Source organism: Panthera leo, chromosome C1 (genome assembly GCF_018350215.1).
Source record: "Panthera leo isolate Ple1 chromosome C1, P.leo_Ple1_pat1.1, whole genome shotgun sequence".
NCBI classification, from domain to species: Eukaryota; Metazoa; Chordata; class Mammalia; order Carnivora; family Felidae; genus Panthera; species Panthera leo.
This window is the reverse complement of record NC_056686.1, coordinates 121,256,360-121,279,539: the sequence shown is the minus strand read 5'-3', so window position 1 is coordinate 121,279,539 and position 23,180 is coordinate 121,256,360. Positions and strand designations below refer to the sequence as shown.

The 23,180-nt window shown below is 35.8% G+C and overlaps 1 protein-coding gene across 1 annotated transcript in view; it reads left to right on the top strand.

Moving 5' to 3' along the window:
• DPP10 (dipeptidyl peptidase like 10) overlaps nucleotides 1–23,180 on the top strand; it is a 640,702-nt gene that overhangs the window by 333,276 nt on the left and 284,246 nt on the right. Inside the window, exon 5 of the mRNA XM_042948503.1 lies at nucleotides 2,952–3,026. Coding sequence (XP_042804437.1) covers nucleotides 2,952–3,026 — 75 coding nt within the window. The remainder of the gene's footprint in view (nucleotides 1–2,951; nucleotides 3,027–23,180) is intronic.

Genomic DNA, 23,180 nt, shown 5'->3' with positions numbered 1-23,180 from the left:
CAAGTTGAGACTCAACCAGAACTGTATTAGTATCTGTAATTAGGGTCATTGTAGATCAAAGGGTCTCCTGTGGCCGCTAGAAAGAATGAATCTCCCAGATGCAACAAATGATAACATTAATGGTTTATGCTAAGAGAGATTTGCCTGAGACTTCTGATGTCCCGTGACTAAGCTGCAAGAATGTGTTTCTTACACGTGTACCATCATCAGCAAGTCACTTTGTAGCATCAGTGACCTGCTCACAACTCTCTAAATTCAGAGAAGGTTCAGCAGCTTGGGCCCCTGAAAAGGTATTTGGAAAGTTTCCCAGTTTATGTGCTGTATAAGCTGGAGGCAGTATAGTGATAATTAATAAAGTGCCAGACTGGATAATTGTAGGAACTGTAAAAGATACTATAAAATGTTGTTACCGGAGGCACAGACACACCTGTGAATGTGTGAAGTTAATTTCTTTGAGAAACATCACATGAGAGTGGATGAGGACGACAGAGGTGAGATGTTCTTTAAATAATTCAGAAGGGAAGCTCTCTTCCAAAACGTAAAGAAAGGAACTCCTGCTGGTGAGATAATGCAGGATTTATTTAAGGAGTTTCTCTTATATTCTCTTTTTATACATACTCATCTTCTTGCGCAATTTTTAAATAAATAGTAAACCTCGCTTTATTGTGTAACAATACACCTCTTGACACTGTAGCATTGAAAGACCTGATCTTATTTTCTCAATGTCCCCCTAAATTCTGTGCAGACAAATTTCCATTAAGTTTTCCTACACAGTAAGTTAATGACAGAGAAAGGAAGAATAAGAGTGAGGATACCGACCTCATAATATTTTCATTAGGAATATTGAGGACTATTGAGATTTGCTAAATTATAAGAAATTTACAGAGCTGATAATAGATCAGTGGTAGCTCCCTTTCTATGATTTTTTGTTGTTAGTTCCATTATTATTGAAATGAAAACTAAAATCCTTGAGGTGAATTACTGCCAATGACTATTCTGATCTTCTTTTGAAGTGTCTTATACATGGGCTGTATAAGATAGATGTATGGAGGCAAAACTCCCAAATCTTAATATTGCCATATAACAGTATTTTTTCCCAGACCATTGCATTCTCTTGTGTATCAGGCTTAGAGATTAACTATGTTATTCTAACAATTTTCTAACACCAGCTGGGTGTCCTATAGTTTGATTCAATTCTAACCACCCAGAATTAGTGCAGACCCTACCGGTTAAGGATTTAGTGCCTGCCCCCACTTAAAATACCAGCTGCATGTCCCAAGTCCCTAGGCTACCTGCATTTCAGACTAACTTGGCTGTAAATTTGGTGGTTCCCACAGTCCTCCTTCAGGTTTGATAATTTGCTAGAATGATACAGAAAGTGCTGTACTTATGAATACTCATTTATTTTAGAGAATACAAATGAAGAGCTAGATGAAGAGGTAAATAGGGCAGGTCCAGAAGGGTCCCAGCATAGTCTCTGTCTCTGTGGAGTTGGGGGATGCCACCTTCCCAGTACATTAGTATGTTTACTAATAAGGAAGCATCTCCAAATTTCATCATTCATAGTTTCTTATTGAGCTCTCATTACCTAGGCATGATTATCATTGGCCATGCAACTGAACATCCCCCATCCCTCCGCCCACCCTGGCCTCCAATTAGGGTTAAAAGTTCTAATCTTCTAGTCAGGTGGTGGGCACCCCCTCCAGAAGCTGTCTAGCCACTCTTCCCTGGCCTCTACCCCTTGAGTCATGTCATTCCTATACACCAAGCATGGTTAAAATTATTAATAATAAATGACACTCCTTTCGCTCAGAAAACTACAAGTATTTTAGAAGCTCTGTGCAAAGAATCAGGAAAAAAGACTCAATATATATTTTTTTATTATACCACACAAACTATTTCAAATATTGATTAGGCTGAGTTTCTTGTCCTTTCCATTGTGTTTTGAGGATTTCTAAATTTAAAAACCTTGACTTCTCTTTTTTCCATTTTTAAAAGAGTTCAGTCTTATAGAAATTGGCCTGACATAAAGTATACAAAATTATTTACATATGTATTTCTCTGCAGAAACTATGCAAACTAGTTTGCCTAAAATGCATATACGGTTTATTTTACTTTTTGTATTTTGTAGACTTTTGACGCATTAACTCAAATTGTTTGCCTTTTCTTTGCATCTGAAATTAAATATAATCTCTATTTCAAATCAAATTATTTCTCCACTCTCAATATATTTCTTTTTCACTTCATTTTCAATTATTTCTGATAGTAGGCCTATTCAATGATAGAATTGTAGGCGCAAAATCAATCAGGTGCAGTGTAGTTATAATCAAGTATAATCAGTATTTATGTTTTAATTAATTTTACTATGGGAGTGTCCTCTAAAGAGACTGTCTTTAATATAAGTATCTTCTTTTAAATACAAGTATGAAACCTATAAGGAAACAAAAGTAGAGACAGAAATTATGATACCACAACATGTTACTCTTTCTTCCTTCCTTCCTCCTTCCTTCCCTTTCTTTTCTTTTTTTTCTTTTCTTTCCTTTCCTTTTATTCTTTCTTTCCTTCCTTCCTTCCTTCCTTCCTTCCTTCCCTCCCTTCTAACTTGAAAATATAAAAGCATTTTGGTTACTTAAAAAGTTCAGTAAGTTTTTGCTTTTTTCTTATGAAAATATTAACATAGTCTTCACATGATATACATAAAAAAGATATGCTAGAAAATTTTCTTCCTAATGAAATTTGTAATATGGCCTCTCCAAGTGTTTATATCCATCGGAATAAGTATACATACATACATGCATATTTATAATAGAAATCAAAATGCCTTTTCCACAGAGTTATGATGAGAATTCAGATCTTTTTAAATATCTACATTAAATATCCAAATGCATATTAATGTCTCTGTTATTAAGGTTTTTACTGCTTTTGTAACTGCCTTTTTTTTTTATTTCTAGGTAACCTTCAAAGCCTCAAAACATTCAGTTTCACCTGATTTAAAATATGTTCTTCTGGCATATGATGTCAAACAGGTAAAGAAGTGATCTTCTTTGAAAATCTTTCCTTGTGATTCATTCAGGTAACAAGTCATAGTTTTATTTGGTCATCTACTCCTCTAGAAACAATTTGACATATCCAATAGCTGCAGGGGGGTACTGATAACCGGTATTGCACAAGAGAGGTTTGGAGAAAGTGTCCTGTCTTCCATACCTGGCTAGCAAATACCTGCAGCAGTCTACTAGGTCTACATGCTTCCTAGTCTGTCGCTTTTAGAGGGGAGTGTGGAAGGTGTATAGCAAATTGGACAAAGTAAGCCTTTTGCCATTTTCAGGACAGCCTTATTATATATGCAAGTGCTTCATGTATGTATAGATTAAGGAGTTTGCTGATGGCTGTGTCCTGAGATGCAGTGTACATAATGGGAAGGGACTGGTGAAAACATTGATTCTGGTTGTGGTCAATGAATTCTTTTGTGGTATTTGAGCATAAGCCTGTGGTTGTAGAAAATTCTGAAAGCGGGTCAAACCAAGGAATCAATTCTGAACAAATAAAATGCTCTAATTGCAATTAGCATTTCATTATTCTGTGTCAGCTCTACAGCACACAATTAGAACAATATGTATGGTTGTTGAGTATTTTGTGTTTAGATATAATTTGCACTGTTAAGAAGCAAAGTAAATGTTGAAAGGCAATTCAGCAGATTAGCTTTTGTAGAAAATAAATGATTGGAAATCATTCAAGAAATTTTTATGTGCTTTAAGACAATAAAAATTTATAGACTTAAGACAGAAGTCCTCATATAAAGCATTGAAAGCCTTTGAGCACATAAAATTTCACAGTTCCAAGGACCTTCTAAGTAATTATTTTAGTCTTTTAGTATTTTGGAATATACATGCACTATGTTTTTAGACAAGTTTATATATTTTCATTTAAAATAACTAATTTACACTGCAGAAGGTGGGAGATTATGATCAAAGATCTCTTTTCCCATTATAAATCTTGGCCTTTTTACTTTACTTTTGTCCTGTTCCCTGTATTCATTGAGATTTGAAATATACATGTGATAGGAGAAAAACATTTGTTTTATAAACAAAATATTACAATTTCCAAGTTTTTAAATAATATTAATTATCTAAACATTTTTAACTTCATATAAATCTGTATTAAACTGATAATGAATTTAAAAACAAAACAGGTTTTAGTAGCTACCATAATCAAGACTATGTGGAATGAGCAGGGGGATAGACATAGGCATCAAAGAAATAGTTTAGAGAACTGGGAAACAGATCCATACAAATTTGACGGAAGTGCAAATGTAATTCAATGGAAGAAAATATTTTTTTCAGTAAGTGTTGCTGGAGCCATTGGGCATCCATAGGCAAAACAAACACACAAGCAAAAATATACTGATCTAGGCCTCACAGTATATCAAAACTCAGAATGGAGTTGGTCTGTAAAAGAGGATGAAAATCCAACCTACAGGCTGGTAGGAAATATTCGCTACTCCCATATTCAACAAGGACTAATATCTAGATTATATATACAAACTCTCAAGACTCAAAGTTACAAAAGACAGAACAACTATACAGTCTTGTGTGCACGTCCACGCAAGATTGAATCACCTAATTCAAGAAACATACAAACAGATAGAGGTAATATGACACAAACACTTGTATCCACTGTTTACAGCATTGTGTGAGGTATTAAGGAAGTGATAGTATGGAAGAATAGAGAAAATTTCCATTCAAGATGATCATGGTGGGAAGGGAAGCCTTTGATGGTAATTGAAGAGCAAATAGGTAAAGATGAACAGAAAAGCATCCCACATGGGCAATAACATAGGGCTTTGTGGAACTAGCATTACATCTTGGAGGGATAGCAGTCAGTTCAGACTAACTAGCCTACTGGTAAATAACAAAACTTTATACCTAGTGGAGCCCAAATTATAGAAGAACTTGAATTCCATTTTATTCTTTACAGTTTATACTGAGATGGCCATTTGGGAGCTTTGATGGTTTTAGAGTAATGAAAGGCCATGATTTAATGTGTGTGTCTGTGCGTGTCTGGCTGTGTGTGTGTGTGTGTGTGTGTGTGTGTGTGTGTGTGTGCACATGTGTATAATGCCCATTAACAAAGACGGGAAGAAAACAGTCATACAAAATGCAACCACTTAAATGCATCCACTAAAATTATTTTGGTGTGTTTTATTCATTCCTTTTATCCCCTTTATGTGTAAAAGTAGGTAAACAGGAATTATCATATATTAAGCATTATTTGGGGCAGGCTGGAGTTGGACGCTTAATTGACTGAGTCACTCAGGTGCCCCAAAAGTAACATTCGGTAACTGAACTGAAATTCACAATAGTCAACACAAAATAAGCTGCTTTAAAGTGTACGATTCACTGCAATACAGTACATTTACAATGTTGTGCAGCTATCCCCTGTATCTAGTTCCAAAACATTTTTATCACCCAAAAAGAAATCCCTGTATCCACTAATCCATCAGTCCCCATTGTCCCCATCACACCATTTGGTAGTCACCAATCTGATTTCTATTTCTGTGGATTTACCCATTTGGATATGTAACATAAATGAAATCATATGGCATGTGACCTTTTTGTCTGGCTTTCTTCACTTAATATAATGTTTTAAGTTTTATCCACATTGCAGTATGTATTAGCACTTCATTTTTTATGGTTAAATAGTAACCCTTTGTATGTATATATCACAGTTTGTTTATTCATTTATCCTTTGAGCAATATTTGCCTTATTCCCACCTTTTGTCTATTAAGTATAGTGCTGCTGTGAACATTTGTACACATGAATTTCCTGAGTGCCTCTTTTAAATTTTCAGAGTATAAATTGAGGTATGGAAGTGCTGGGTAATATGCTAATTCTGTGTTTAACTTTTTGAGGAACCACCAAACTGCTTTCCAAAGTGGCTGCACCATTTTATATTCCCACTAACAATGTATGAATCCTAATTTCTTTGTATCCTTGCTAAACACTTGTTTTTTCCATCTGTCTTCTTTTTTTATTTTGTTTAATGTTTATTCATTTTTGAGAGAGAAAGAAAGAGAGAGACAGAGTGCCAGCAGCGGAGGGGCAGAGAGAAAGGGAGACACAGAATCTGAAGCAGGGTCCAGGCTCTGAGCTGTCAGCACAGAGCCTGACATGGGGCTCAAACTCAAACCATGAGATCATGACCTAAGCCAAAGTCGGATGCTTAACCGTTTGAGCCATGCAGGTGCCCCATTTTCTGTGTCTTATTATAAACTATCCTGAGTGTACGAATTGGTATCTCCTTGTGGTTTTGGTATTCACCTCCCTAATGACTAGTGATGTTGAATGTATTTTATATGCTTGTTGGTCTTTTGTATTTCTTTTTTTGGAGAAAGGACTCTTGAATTCCTTTGCCTATTTCTTTATTCTTTTTGTAGTTGTGTTTAAGAGCTCTTTTATATTCTGGACAGTAGACACTTATATGATACATGACTTCAAAACATTTTCTTCCACTCGGTAGATTGTCTTTTCCCTTTCTTGATAATGTCCTTTGATGCGTAAATTTGAAAAATTCTGATAAAGTTTAATTTATCTACATGCAAGCTCTTGAAGTTGTATTTAGGAATCTGCTGCCAAACTGAAGGTCATAAAGTTTTATCCCTATGATTTTTTCTGAAAGTTTTATACTTCTAGTTCTTATATGTAGGTTGTCGATTCATTTTGAATCAATTTTTATATATTGTGTGAGATAGGTTTCCAAGTATAACACATTTTAAGGCTCCTGATATAGTTGGAAGCACTGCTTTCCAAAATCGTCACGTTGCTTTATACTGCCCTTAGGCAATGTGCGGCTTGTTACATTACCATCTTTACCAACTTAGAACTGTATTTTAAAGAAAAAGTAATTATTAACTTGATTATCTACTGATCAAATACATATACACATTATCACCCTCTCTCTTTCACACACACACACACACACACACACACAGAATCAGTATTCGTTTTATATAACTATGCAATAAATTGCCCCCAAATTAGTGACTTTTTAAAAAGAGCGTTTATTGTACTCTGTTTCTGTGTAATGGGAATTTGGGATTGGCTTGGCTGGATGGTTCTGACTCAGCATTTCTAGTGAAGTTACAGTCAACCCTGAGCTGGGTCTTCAGGCATCCGACAGCTTAACTGAGGTTGAAGAATATGTTTTCAAGGTACATCATTCACTTGGGTTTATGTAAATTGGTGCTAGCTTTTGGCATGAGGCTTCAGGTTTCTCCCTAGGGACCTTTCTAAAATACTGCTTGAATGTCCTAATAACATGGTACTTGGATATCTCCAGAATGCATAATACAAAGGATAAAGGCAGAAACTTAAATGTATTATATAATCCTTCCTTAGGACTTACCTGTTACTTTGAGGGTGCCTAGGTGGCTTAGTCAGTTAAGTGGCCAAATCTTGATTTCAGCTGAGGTCATGATCTCAGGGTTCATGAGTTCAAGCCCCTGTGTCCAGCCCTGTGCTGACAGCACAGAACCTGCTTAGGATTCTCTCTCACGCTCTCTCTGCCCCTGTCCCACTCACATGCTCACTCTCTCTCTCTGAAAAATAAATAAACATTAAAAAAAAAAAGTTACCCATTACTTTCACAGACCTTTTGTTTTAATTTGATTTATTTAAATAACAAAAAATAAAAATAAAAACAGTTCACCCATTTTTCCTATGTCCCAATCCCATGTCTAGCAACTACCAATATATTCTCTGTATCTATAAGCTTAGTGCTTGTAATTAAATTTTTTAATATTCTGCATATAAGAGAGATCATATAATATTTGTCTTTCTTTGTCTTATTTCGCTTAGAATAATGCCCTCAATTTCCATCCATGCTGTTACAAATGGAAAGATTTAATTTCTATGGCTGAATAATATTCATATACATATGCACGCATATATGTGAATATACCTGTTGAACCCCTCTAGTGTATTTTTCAGTTCAGTTATTATATTCTTCAGCTCTGTGACTTCCTTCACTACTTTCGTCTATTATCCATCTCTGTTGACATTCTCGTTGTGTTCATCCATTCTACTTCTCGGTTCAGTGGGCTCTTTATGAGCATTACTTTGATCTCTTTATCAGGTAAATTTACTTAGCTCTGTTTTATTTAGTGTGTGTGTGTGTGTGTGTGTGTGTGTGTGTGTGTGTGTGTGTGTAGTTTATCTTGTTCTTTCATGTGGAACATATTCCTCTCTTCTTTATGTTGGACTCTATGTTGGTATCTATATATGAAACAATCACCTTGTCCAGTCTTAAGAGATGGGCCTTGTGTAAGAGATGCACCTTGTTGTTCAACCCCGCCTGAGCTCCTGGTTGTCTCTCAAATCTCTGCACTTGTCCAAGCAGCCTATTATATTTTAAAAACATTCTCAGTAGTTGAGGCTATGCCAATACCTGTCAGCATCCCAAAAGAGAGGATCCTAGCACTTCGATTCAGGCTGAATGGAAGACAGACCTCAGGCAGCAGCTTCTTAGAATATGCCAATATATATATTCTGTGGTGGGCCTGCAAGTGTAAAAGCCATGTGATCCAAAGGTGTACTTTTTCTTTTCTTTTTATTTTTATTTACTTTTTTTTTTTTGGTCACAAAGGTCAGTTCTAATTCAGTGTAGGAGACCACTAAGAAATGAGGATTTGGGGGACCATCTTAGCAGCTGGCTAACTTAGTCCCTTATTTTCTTATTTTATGTATGTATGTATGTATGTATGTATCTATCTATCTATCTATCTATCTATCTTACACGCAAAGTATAATCACTCTTTCCGAGGTCCCTCAGATTTTCATCCATTGCAGTTCAGCATTTTTGTTAAATCAGGTCCAGATCTTGAGAACTTTCCATAGGCATGGCTCCTTGGCTATCGTTCTCTGAGTATATTTGTATATTCATACACAAAATTAAATGTATTTATATACATCCATATAGATATAAAAACCACACACATATTTCCTAGTTATTTATATCTTATGTATTTGAATACTGGTTTAACTAACATTCTCAGCACCTATTTTCAGTTTTATTACCTTCATTGTGAGTAATGTATTTATGTATGCCACTCCTTTTTCTTTTGTTGTCTTTGTGTATTTAAGCCACATGTTTGTGTAATTCAATGATAGGTTTTATTATCTTTTTTAAACATAATGTTTAAAAAATATTTTGCCTTTAATTTTATTTTTCTTAAAAGAAAGTTTGAATTTTGTGATAAAATTCATCTTTTACTTTGCTATGTTTTTTTTTTTTTTTCTCTAGGCTTAAAAACATGTCCACCAGTATGAAAATACATCATTGTACTTTCTCCCCCCTCTTTTCTTGGTTTTTATGCATATATGTTTATTCCATCCTATTTTCAATTGTTCATGATGGTGATTAAAACCAATCTTCCTAAAAAGTCATAATAATGGAAAATACCTCTCTTTTGTATAAATTAACATTGATAATAGTCACTTGGGAGGACCATAAAGGAATATTTTCGATGTATTATTAGGAGGCCACACAGCACAGTTGAGAAATGTAACCTGACTCATGGTTACCACACACGTCCTCAGCCTCAGTTTCCCCATTGCTGTTATAAAGAGGAAGAAAATATGAATACTTCTCAAACTTACTATATTGAATAATTGCCTGGTATGAAGGGAAAGTCATGTGATGATAATTCTACCTTAAGTAGATATCTGTATCTGTGTATCTATCTGCCTACCTATCTATACATGGTGGATTTTTAATTTTTGTATTGGATCATTTCTCTGATCACTAATTTTTCTATTACCCTGTTTCTTCTTTGACAACTAGTTAAATAAGAGATTGCAGTAGAGGGGACAAATTTTTGTTGAGCACTCATATTGTGCCTATCATATGGGAAATGTATGTATCAATTTAAACCTCCCAACGTTCTTGCTTGTTGGCCAGTGATAACATTTTTTACAGAGGTAGGAGTCTTGGAAATCTAACTAACTTAATGGCCCCACCTCACCATTTCAACACTGGGACACTATCCCATCTTTCTAGGTCCAAAGCCCCTGGTCTTTTGATCACACAGCCATTTTGAAAGTCTTTATATATCTTCATAGCTTTATTCTGTATGCTGGAATAATTATTTTCTCATTCATTTGAAATCATATCAACTGTTCTAATTAAGTAATTGCAAGACAAATGGTACTTTTATTTGCAATGTTCATGCAGCATTTATTATGCTTCTCCAGCCTTGTGGCTTACATTTCATTTTTGTATCTGCTTCTTAGAAGGTTTTTTTTTTTTTCGTTTCTTTTTTTTTTTTCCAACTGTGGAATGAGTTTTTATGCCATAATTTGAAAATGGTAAAAAAAAAAAAAAAAAAAAAAAGAAGAAATTATGTTAATGATCAGATTATTTGTGGTTAAAAATTGGCTAGTCGTTAGCATTTCTTGTATGAGGCAATGTTATTTTTTGTTATTTGAGTCATAAGTCACAAATAGTTTCAATTTAAACATTTAAATACATTTATTTTATTTTTTAATGCTTATTTTTGAGGGGGGAGGGGCAGAAGGAGAGGGAGACAGAAAACCTGAAACCTTCTCCACACTGTCAGTGCAAAGCTCATCGTGGGGCTCAAACCATCAGTGCAAAGCCCATCTTGGGGTTCGACCCATGAACCCTGAGATCAGATCATGACCTGAGCTGAAGTCAGACATACTAAGTTACCTAGGCATCCCCAAATCCAGTTTATTTTATTTATTTTCACAATATGTTTGAAACTATTGGTCCATTTAAATTATTTAACAGTTGCATGGGGCACCTTGGTGGCTCATTCAATTGAGCGCCTGACTTTTGCTCAGGTCATGATCTCCCGGTTGGTTGGTCGGTTTGAGCCCTGCATCAGGGTCTGTGCTGACAGCTCAGAGCCTGAAGCCTGCTTTGGATTCTGTGTCTCCCTTGCTTTCTCTCTTCCCCTCACCCACTCATGCTTTGTGGCTCTTTTGCTTTTCCCCTTCCCCACTCACGCTCTGTGTATCTCTCTCTCTCTCAAAAGTAAACATTAAAAAATATATAAATTATTTAACAATTACATTTTTAAGCCATCCTTGAGAAATCAGTAGTGTTTTTATATACACATTTTTTAAGACAAACAAGTAGAAACAAGTATTTAAACTCATTTTCATTTGTAGTTTCCTTATTGTTTGGATTAAAAATACACATTAAATGGACTAATTAATAGTTAAATTAACCATTTATTTTACATTAACTCCCTTTCTTATTGTGTCTTATGTTTGAGGTCAGAAACTTTAATTAAATTTACTGTCATTTTAGCATAATTAGAACTGTCCTTTTCCATCATGGGCCATGTCTTGAGAATAAGCTTTTTCTGAATAGAAAAGTTAAAAACTGAATTAATCGCTTAAATAGTATCTAATAGAAGGAACACATAAATTATATATGTGATACAGTTGCTGTGTTGTTGTCTGTCCTCCAGAATTGATGCTCTGCAAAAAAAACAGTATTGTTATCCTCTAGAGTTGGATGCATTTATTTCCCTTTATGTCCCTAGTTACAAAGTTACTAGTTTGTAACTTTGTAGACAAGGCCCGCTTTATGATAAATATCTATTTTAACTAAGATGTAATCACTGTAAAGTGAATCCTGCATGCGCTACTGCCTGAAAAAGTAACTCGTCTCTAGTGAATTATCTAATTAAATTCTGAGCCTTAATACTTCAGTGCTTTACAATTACAGGCACATATTTAAGAAGTCTGTGGGAGTGCGTGATCTGGTCATGGGATTATCTAAGCTATTAAACTTCATACACTTGGGGCACACAAATATTTCAAATAATCCTGTTAATAATAAACTCAGGGAAGTTTCAGCCTAGGAAAGTGACTCTATTCAAATACATGGGACTTGAAGTTGACCCTGAGAGCCTCCTGCCTCCAGAGCCCATAGAATGCACCTTCCATGTTCTCCTGTAGCTGCTGCTACAAAAATGTCTTCCTAGTTAACCTTCTCCTTAGTAGAGAGAGATTATAAAGTACGAAATGTATATTAATGTCAATTTTGGATTATTTGTTGTTGTTGTTGTTGTTGTTGTTTAAAGGAGAAGAGTCCTAGAAGGGAGAAGGAAGGGAGGAGAGAGGTGGGGAGGCAAGGCAGCAGGCAGGCAGGAAGGAAGGAACCTAAGCTTTGGAAAACAGTAGTTACAATTTTTCCCCTTTGCAGTAGCTACTAATATATTTTTTGGTTTATCACTAATTCAACTGCACAGCATTTATTGTGTTTTGCTTTTGAAATAGTAGGTTTATTATAGAGAATCTGAAAATTCTGAAAAATATAAACAATGATTCTAGTGCCTATATTTCCCTCTTTTAGAGAAAACCAGTGTTAATATATTGATTTATCTTCTCTAAATCTTGTTTTTGTCATACTTAAGTGCACTCTTTCCAATTATAGACAAAAGCATTAGAATACATTGAGAAATACTATATTAGCAAAACACTGTCACACTAAGTGTTAAGATCATGTTCTGGTGACCCAATGCTGTATAATTAACTCAAAAACTTGGTAGTATAAAATGGGGAATTTATGATTATTATAGATTCTTTGGGTCAAGAATTCTGGAAGGGCTTGGCTGTGCAGTTTCCACTTGAGGCCTCTTATGTGATTACTTTCAGATGTCACAGGGGGCAGGGCTGCAGGAGGTCAGGGAGAGTTCCTGGTGCTGGTGGGCAGGAGGCTGGGCCAAAGGGGAGGAATAGCATCCGAAGGGCAGGGATCATTCTGCTCATGGAGCCCCGTGCCCCCATGTTCTGTCCTCCCAGGTCCTCTGCCCTGGGCTCCCTGGCCTCGGGCTATTCCAAGTTTAGCTCAGATCCTTCTCCCTGGTGGCACCTTAGCCTGTAGGCCTCCTACAATCTAGGCACTCATGTGTGGCCACAGCTGCTGATGGGTACCAATGAGTGGTACACCTCCAGACTGATCGGGCAATTGTACTGAGCCCCGAGGCTGCTGTTGCTACCCATGGGCCTCCTCTGCTCACCCTCATGCCCCTGTGGCTGCCTATGCTGAGCCTAGCCCCTAAGGCTGTATCACATCCCCATTTCTGGGCCAGCACCCTCCCTTCCCCCACCAGCTGCCATCATCCCTGGCCCAGCCCATCCTGGCCTGCTTATACATGGATTTTTTTCAATAAATATATGTATAGTACAATAAATGTATTTTTTTCTTTTGATTTTCTTTTTTTTTTTCATGTTTGTTTATTTTTGAGAGTGGGAGAGAGAGTGTGAGTGGGGAAGGGCAAGAGGGAGAGGGAGACAGAGGATCCGAAGCTGGCTCCAGGCTCTGTGCTGACAGCATGGAGCCCCATGTGGGGCTCAAACCCAGGAACCGTGAGATCATGACCTGAGCTGAATTTGGAGGCTTAACCAACTGAGCCACACAGGCGCCCTTCCTTTTGATTTTCTTAATAACATTTTCTTGTCTCTAGCTTACCTTATAAGAAAAATATAAATGTACAGTGTATATGTTAATTGACTGTTTCTGTTATTGGTAAGCCTTCAAGTCAACAATAGTCTATTATTTAAGCTTTTAGGGATCTGAAAGTTTTGGGGGATTTCCACCCCTGGGTGAGGTGGGCCCCTATAACCCCTGCATTGTTCGAGGGTCAGCTGTATTTCTTTCAGTATATACAACATACTGATTCAATATTTGAGTATATTGCAAAATGATCACAAAAAGTCTAGTTAACTACTTATTTGGGTAAAACTAGTTAACTAATTTATTTTGGTAAACCAGTTTTAAATAAATAAAGGAATTCTTATCAAACTGTAGAATGAGCCAGTCAAAATGGCAAGTTGATTTAGTAAACTACAGAGTCAAGATTACAGATAATCTGGAGGTGGGTATGCTGGCACATGTCAACAGGCACCTACCAGTGGTTAGAATGAACTTGAGCATGTGTTTTATAACAAAAATATACTTCTTAAAATATAGTATGAGGAATAGTAACTGATAGGCCAATTTAGATATTTTCATTGACCATATGCAGTGTGAACTTAGATTGTCACATGAACTTTAGAAACATTGATATAATTTTAGGCTGAGCTAATAAACTATCTAAAACTGTGCTGTTTGGTACTGTAGCCACTGAACATGTGGCTATTGAGCACCTGAAATGTGCCTAGTCCAAATCGAGGTGTGTCGTAAGTATAAAATACACCAGATTTCGAAGGCTTAGAGAAAAAAAAAAAAACAAGGAAAAATGTAAAACATTAGTAAAATGTCATATTCTTGACAGATTAAATTAATGGTTTTGATACATTGGGTTAAATTAAACATCTTAGTATGTTGATTTCACTTAGTTCTCTTTATTTTTTATTAACATGGCTACAAAAAATTAAGCTTATACATGCATGGTTTGCATTATATTTATGTTGCTTGGTGTTGCTCTAGAACACAGGAGGTAAATATTCTAGTGTTTGAAATGCCAGTTAAAAGACACCTGAGATGCTGTCCCTTAATGAAGACTATATACAAGGAGACAATCATAATTCTCAAAGATTTAGCAACTATAATGAAGGAATTAGAAATGTAGCTATGGAAAGAGAAAACATGGCAAAATATGGGGAGGATGGTATCTATTATGAGTGTTGAAAGGGCCGTCACAGAGAATAGAAATTAGATGTGTTCCTTAGTGTAAAACTAAAGCCAGGGATATTAGATGGTATCAGGACTGGCAGATTTTGGCTCAGCACAAAGAAGATCTTTCTGATAATGGTTTGATAAAACCAGGGCGAGTATGGGAAGGAGCACACCTACTTTGTTTAGAAATTTTTAAAAAGGTGGATAGATCATGTGCCTGGGTGGTTCACTTGGTTGAGTGGCCAACTCTTGATTTTGGTTCAAGCCATGATCTTACTGTTAGTGAGATCGAGCCCTGCATCAGACTCTGCACTCAAAGCACAGAGCCTGCTTAGGATTCTCTCTCTCCCTCTCTCTTTCTGCCCCTTTCCTGCATGTATGTGTTTCTTTCTCTCAAAATAAATAAATAAACTTTAAAAAAAGTGGATAGATAACTCTATTATAGACATTGTGCAAAGAAATCTTACATCTTTTTAAAAGGTGGATGGGTAAACTGTGGTGGGATAGGTCAATTACAATATCTATCATTAACCCAAGACAAATAGTAGATTTCCCTCTGAAATATAGTATACCATAAACATAAAAAGAAAGATAAATGTGTCTCTTTGGTATGTTTGAAATTTTGCAGATTGTACAGTCCCTGATTTTTCTTGGTACAGACTTGAAACAAAATCAGATTTGCTTTATTTAGTCATATCTATTTTGAAAAGGATCAAATAGAAGATAATGTTTCATAAAACGGTAATAATAGTGGGGTGCCTGGGTGGCTCAGTCAATTAAGCATCCAACTTTAGCTCAGGTCATGGTCTCACAGTACATGAGTTTGAGCCCCGTGTCAGGCTCTGTGATGGCAGCTCAGAGCCTGGAGCCTGCTTCTGATTCTATGACCCCCTCTTTTCTCTGCCTCTTCCTCACTCACACTCTGTCTCTCAAAAATAAATAAATGGTAAAAAAAAATAAATTAAAAAACAGTAACAGTAGTGAATCTTACTAGAAATAGGAAAAAACTTATGCACATATAGAAAGAAATCCACAAGTAGTGTTTTCTGATTATACCAGGAGACAGCAATATTATGATTCCTAATTGGAGTTTATACTAATTAACTTCTCATTGCTTTTATGTTGCCTATTTCACAAATAAAAACAGTTAAAGATTGTGAGTTGGTAAATTAAGCAGCCCAAAGATAGTGTGTGGTGTGGGGGGCCTCTTAATTAGCCAAATGAAAGAAGCTTAGCATTTCACAATAAAGAGGGACTAGAAAATACAATTATAGTATGAGGCCATGCATTTTTGAAAGACCTCAGCCAGAAAATGACCAAGGCTTATTGTCAGAAAATTGAGACTTGATTTTCAAGAGCAAAATGTGTGTTTATATATAAGAATTAATTCAGTGTACCTGAAACATAATGAAGTATTGCATACTCGTACTTAGTTTTACTTACTTATATTTAATGATGTTTATTTTTTAATGTTTATTTATTTTGAGAGAGATGTGAGGGGGGGGGGACAGAGAGAGAGAGGGAAGAGAGAACCCCAAGCAGGCTCCACGCTCTCAGTGCAGAGCCTGATGTGGGGCTTGATCCCACCAACCATGAGATCCTGACCTGAGCCAAAATCAAGTCTTTAAACTGACTAAGCCACCCAGGGGAACTTAATTAAGTTTAATTTAAATGTATACACATTTTCTCCCCTTGTGCTTTTGAGATTATAGAAGGCTCTAACTGGAGCTTAATCTGTGTGGCATCTCCAACACCAAGTACCATGCAGTGGTACTCTTCTGCCGTTTGTTTCTTGAATAAATGCATAGCTCGGGAAAGAAGTGGTCAAAACTTCATCACTCAGGGAGAGAGGATGCATTCCTTGCTGCTGCTTCTTTTTTCCCCTCTGCTTTTTCTTTTTAACAACTATTCAGCACCCTGTCTCAAAATAAGAGATCCTTTACATAGATGATGAAAAGCCAATGGTATTCATCTGAAATTTGATCTTTTTAAAAGAGATTCATTAAATAATTGACGTTCTTCACATTTAATTTTTCACCTTAAACTAGTTTTATCACATAAAATGTTGCACTCAAATTTATGAATAGGGACTGATTGACATGACTTAATCACTTTTTCTTTCTCAATAGAAAAATGCCTATGATATTTCAAATGCAAAATATTAATAATTTCAATATAAGGATATCACTTTGTCATCATTACTTTGCCCTACGTGTGGAATTGAGGAACAGATATTTATTTACTTATTTTTTTTTAATTTTTTTAACGTTTATTTATTTTTGAGAGACTGAGAGATAGAGCAGGAGTGGGGGAAGGGTAGAGAGAGAAGGAGACAGAATCTGAAGTAGGCTCCAAGTTCTGAGCTGTCAGTACAGAGCCTGATGCGGGGCTTGAATTCACAAGCTGTGAGATCATGACTTGAGCTAAAGTCAGACAGTTAACCCACTGAGCCACCCAGGCACCTCTAAATTATTTTTAATGTTTATTTACTTTGAGACAGAGAGAGAAAGAGAGACAGAGAGAGAGAGAGAGACAGAGCATGAGTGGGGGAGGGGCAGAGGGAGAGGGAGACACAGAATCTGAAGTAGGCTCCAGGGCTGGAACTCATGAACTGTGAGATCATGACCTGAGCTGAAGCTGGATGCTTAACTGACTGAGCCACCCAGGTGCCCCTATTTTTTTATTTAGTAGTTGCTTTTCATTTAGTATGTATGCTTATCATGTATAATAACACATTCTGGGAGGAGAGCATTTTATCAATCACTTACATTATCTTTATTTGTAGATTTAATAATGACAGGAGATCAAAATAGTGGGATGCATGCTTAATTAATCTCCCTTATAAATGACAAATGAAATTATTTTTGCAAATACAGGCATGTTGCAAAAGGTAGTAAGAAAGGAGAATCTTTTTAAATAATGATGTTGGTAGTGATGACATTAATAAAGAACAGAAATTTAAAATCTGCCTATGACTAAGTTATAGATTTAGATCTATAGGTTTAGATCTGTGCATAATAAGGAATAATTCATAAAATGAAATGAAGTCTTTGTTTTCAGAAAAAAAATGCTCCAGAGTACTCTATAATATGCTAAAATCATAGCTCTTTTTTTTTTATTATTGGACATTTACATTTTTTCCTATTTTCTCACTACAAAAATAATGTGATGATCATCCCTGCTCTTAAAACTATGTCCACATTTCTCATAAACTATAAGTCAAGTGATCTTAGTTTTATAAGGTTATCAAAGCATATTCCTCTAATTATTTCCAAAAAGATTATCTCAAATAGTATCCTTCTATCTGTATTATTGTGTGTGTATGGTCTTTTTTTTTTCAGTTTAACCTTTTAAGCATTATTAATTTTTTGGATGAGAAAATAGAATAAAAAGTTCCAAGAGATTTGATGAAGATTTACTAGATAATAGAAGAGCTGGGATCAAAATCAAAGGTCATGATATTAATCACAATGTTAAGATGATTTTTAATGTAAAATATATTCATTAATCATAAATTTATTCAGTATCTATTCATAGAGAGCTTACTGTGTGCCTAGAATTATACTCTGTAATGTGGATACAGCACTGAACAAAAATAAATGACAATTCTTAGTCTATATTGAGCTTATATATTAGAGGAGAGAAAATATTGAAAATAAATAGTAAATTGTACAGATGTTAGATAGTAATAAGTGCTAGAAAGAATTTTTTATTTTAATTTTTTATTTTATTTATTTTTTCTTGTAAGTATAGACTCACATGAATTCAGCATAGCACAGATGTGTCTGTCTTCTGTACTCATCACTAAAGCTTCCCCCAATGGTAACATCTTTCATAACAGCACATTATCAAAACCACGAATAGTGCATTCATGAAAAATTACCCTAGTGCATTTATTGAATATTGCACAATAAAATTGAGTGGACTATGGCTCTTACTTATATTGTACCAATGTTTTCAGACACTCATTTTTTGGCATACCTTTGTGCACAATTCTATTGCATTTGATCACATATGACCAATGCTGCTCCTTTATAGCACATCCTCCCTCCACTTTTCTAATCCCTGGCAAGTGTTCTCCATCTTTATAATTTTGTTATCGACAGCATGTTGTATCAATGGAATCACACAGTGCGTGACCTTTGAGATTGGCTTTTTTTTTCTTTTTTTGCATTCAGTATAATACCCTTAAGATCCATCTCAGTGGTCATGTGTATCAGTAGTTCAGTCCTTTTTATTGCTGATTAGTATACAGAGATATATAAAGCAGAAAAGGAAATACCATTAAGAAACGTACAGTTTTCAAAGGAGAGAGTGCTTAGTGAAGGCATTCCTGAGGAAGTTACGGCAAAGCATACAGTTAAGGAGGTGAGAAAAGGCTGATGTGCCTATCTGGGGAAGCATTTCCTAGGTGGAGGGACTATCAAGACCTTCATCCTGAGTAAAAGTCTGGAGAAGCAAAGACCCGTGTGGAGAAGTGGGAGAGATGGCATCAGGGTTAACAGGGGGACAGGTCTTATAAAGGTCTTTAGACCCTATGTGGTTAGTGTAACTGCAGTGATTAACAGTAGTGACTCACCAATTTCCCATGATGCTGCTTCCAAAGCTGGGAAGGCTGCAAGTATTCTCCCTTCTCTGAGGGTCTAGTGTAAATGAAACACACTTCATAATAGCAAAACACCTTGATTGGAATTCTATCTTTAGATGGGATTATATGAAACTTATATTCCACTTATGAAATATTTATGTTGATTATATCAAATCTTTAGCTTTCACATGAAGTGAGAAGCACATGTATTCTATTATTTTTCATTATACATCACTCATCAGTGCCTGCTGGCCTCACTCTTTTGTTTCTTTTTTTTGAAATTAAAAAAAATTAATTTCAGTACAGTTAACAGTGTTGTATTAGTTTCAACTATACAATACAGCGATTCAACAATTAGACACATTACTCAATGCTTATCACTAAGAGTGTACTGTCTTTAAAAAATATTTTTATTTTTAAGTAATCTCTACACCCACATCAGGCTCCAACTTATAACTCAGAAATCAAGAATTACATGCTGTACTGACTGAGCCATCCAGGCACCTCACAATAAGTGTCCTTTTAATCCCCTTGACCAATTTCACCCATTCCAACCCTCCCACACCTCCTCTCTGGTAACCATAAGTAAGTTCTCTATGGTTAAGAATTTATTTTTTGGTTTGTCTCTTTTTTTCTTGGTTCATGTGTTTCCTAAATTCCACATATGAGTGAAATCATACGGTATTCGTCTTTTCTGACTTATTTCACTTAGCATTATACCTTCTGGATCCATCCATGTTGTTGCAAATGGCAAGCTTTCATTCTTTTTATGGCTGAACTACACACACACACACACACACACACACACACACACACACACACATACACACACACACCACAACCCACAGATTTTTTTTAATTTTATTTTACTTTATTTTTTTTTTTACAACCCACATATTATTTACCCATTCATCTCTCAGTGGCCACTTGAGCTGCTTCCATAATTTAGCTATTGTAAGTAATACTACAGTAAACAGGGGCTGCATATATTTCTTTGAATTGGTGTTGTCATTTTCTTTGGGTAAATACCCAATGGTAGAATTACTGGATCATAAGGAAGCTCTATTTTTCATCTTTTGAGGAAACTCCATACTGTTTTCTACAGTGATTACACTGGTTTGCATTCCCACCAACAGTGCAAGAGGGTGCCCCTTTTTCTACGTCCTCACCAACACTTGTTTCTTGTGTTGTTGATTTTAACCATTCTGACAGGTGAGGTGATACCTCATTGTGTTTTCTTCTTTTTCTTTTTTTTTTCTTTCTTTCTTTGTTTTTAAATTTACATGCAAGTTAGTTAGCATAAAGTGCAATAATGATTTCAGGATTAGATTCCAGTGATTCATCCCCTATGTATAGTACCCAGTGCTCATCCCAACAAATGTCTTCCTTAATGACCTTTACTCATTTAGCCCATCCCCCCCACCCACAACCCCTCCAGAAACTCTCAGTTTGTTCTCTGTACTTAAGAGTCTCTTATGTTTTGTCCCCCTCCTTGTTTTTATATTTTTGCTTCCCTTCCCTTATGTTCATCTGTTTTGTATCTTAAATTCCACATATGAGTGAAGTCATATATTTGTTTTTCTCCAACTGACTAATTTCATTTAGCATAATACCCTCTAGTTCCATCCATGTAGTTGCAAATGGCAAGATTTCATTCTTTTTGATTGCCATGTAATACTCCAGTGTGTGTGTTTGTGTGTGTTTGTGTGTGTATCACATCTTCTTTATCCCTTCATCTGTCAATGGAAATTTTGGCTCTTTCGACACTTTGGCTATTGTTGATAGTGCTGGTATAAACATTTGGGTGCATGTGCCCCTTCGAAACAGCACACCTGTATCCCTTGGATATATACCTAATAGTGCAATTGCTGGGCTGTAGGGTAGTTATATTTTAAACTTTTTGAGGAACCTTCATTCTGTTTTCCAGAGTGGCTGCCCCAGTTTGCATTCCCACCAGCAGTGCAAAAGAGAGCCTCTTTCTCTGAATCCTCACCAACATCTGTTGCCTGAGTTGTTAATGTTAGCCATTCTGACAGGGATGAGGGGGTATCTTATTGTGGTTTTGATGTGTACTTCCGTGATGATGAGAGATCTTGAACATTTTTTCATGTGTTTGTTAGCCATCTGGATGTCTTCTTTGAAAAAGTATCTGTGTCCTCATCCCATTTCTTCACTGGACTATTTGTTTTTTGGGTATTGAGTTTGATAGATTCTTTATAGATTTTGGATGCTAACCCTTTATTTGATATGTCATTTGTAACTATTTTCTCCCATTCCATTGGTTGCCTTTTGTTTCACTGATGATAAGTGATGGTGTGCATCTTTTCATGTGTCTGTTGGCCACCTTGATGTCTTCTTTGGAAAAATGCCTATTCATGTCTTCTGCCCATTTTTTAATTGGATTATTTCTGTTTTTTGTTTGTTTTTAGTTCTTTTTGGTGTTGAGTTGTATAAATTCTTCATCTGTATTGGATAGTAGCCTTTTTAACAGATATGTCATTTGCAAATATCTTCTCCCATTGTCTCTTTTGCTGTGCAGATGCTTTTTATTTTGACATAGTTTTAGTAGTTTGCGTTTGTTTTTCTTGCCTCAGCAGACATTTATAGAAAAATGGCTATGGCCAATGTCAGAGAAATTATTGCCTGCGCTCTCTTGTAGGATTTGTATGGTTTCAGGTCTCACATTTAGATCCTTAATGTCTTTTGAGTTTATTTTTGTATATGTCTGTAAGAGAGTGGCCTGGTTTCATTATTTTGCATATGGCTGTCCAGTTTTCCGAGCATCATTTGCATAACATGCTTTTCCCTATTGCATAACATGCTTCCTTGGTCAAAGATTAATTGACTGTGTAAGTGTGGGTTTATTTCTGGATTTTATGTTGTGTTCCATTGATCTACATATCTATTTTTGTGTCAGTACCATACTGTTTTCATAACTACAGTTTTTTAATATATCTTAAAATCTGGGATTGTGATATCTCCAGGTTTGTTCTTTTTTTTTCTTTTTCAAGATTGCTCTGGCTGTTTCAGGTCTTTTGTGGTTCCATACACATTTTAGAATTTTTCTTCTATTTCTATGAAAAATGCCTTGTTATTTGGATAGGGATTGAATTAATATATATATATTGCTTTGGGTAGTATGGACATTTTAATATTTTTTCTTCCAAATCATGAGCTTGACATACCTTTCCATTTGTGTGTGTCCTCTTCAATTTCTTTCACCAATATTTTATAGTTTTCAGGTAACAAGTCTTTCACCTCCTTGGATCACTTTATTCCTAGGTATTTTACTAGTTTTGGTATACCCATAAATGGGATTGTTTTCTTTTTTTTTTTTTTTTTTTTAATTTTATTTTTTAATATATGAAATTTACTGTCAAATTGGTTTCCATACAACACCCAGTGCTCATCCCAAAAGGTGCCCTCCTCAATACCCATCACCCACCCTGCCCTCCCTCCCACCCTGCCCTCCCTCCCACCCCCCATCAACCCTCAGTTTGTTCTCAGTTTTTTGTTTTTTTTTTTTTTTTTTTAATATATGAAATTTACTGTCAAATTGGTTTCCATACAACACCCAGTGCTCATCCCAAAAGGTGCCCTCCTCAATACCCATCACCCACCCTGCCCTCCCTCCCACCCCCCATCAACCCTCAGTTTGTTCTCAGTTTTTAACAGTCTCTTATGCTTTGGCTCTCTCCCACTCTAGCCTCTTTTTTTTTTTTTTTTTTTTTTTTTTTTTTTTTTTTTTCCTTCCCCTCCCCCATGGGTTTCTGTTATGTTTCTCAGGATCCACATAAGAGTGAAACCATATGGTATCTGTCTTTCTCTGTATGGCTTATTTCACTTAGCATCACACTCTCCAGTTCCATCCATGTTGCTACAAAAGGCCATATTTCATTTTTTCTCATTGCCACGTAGTATTCCATTGTGTATATAAAC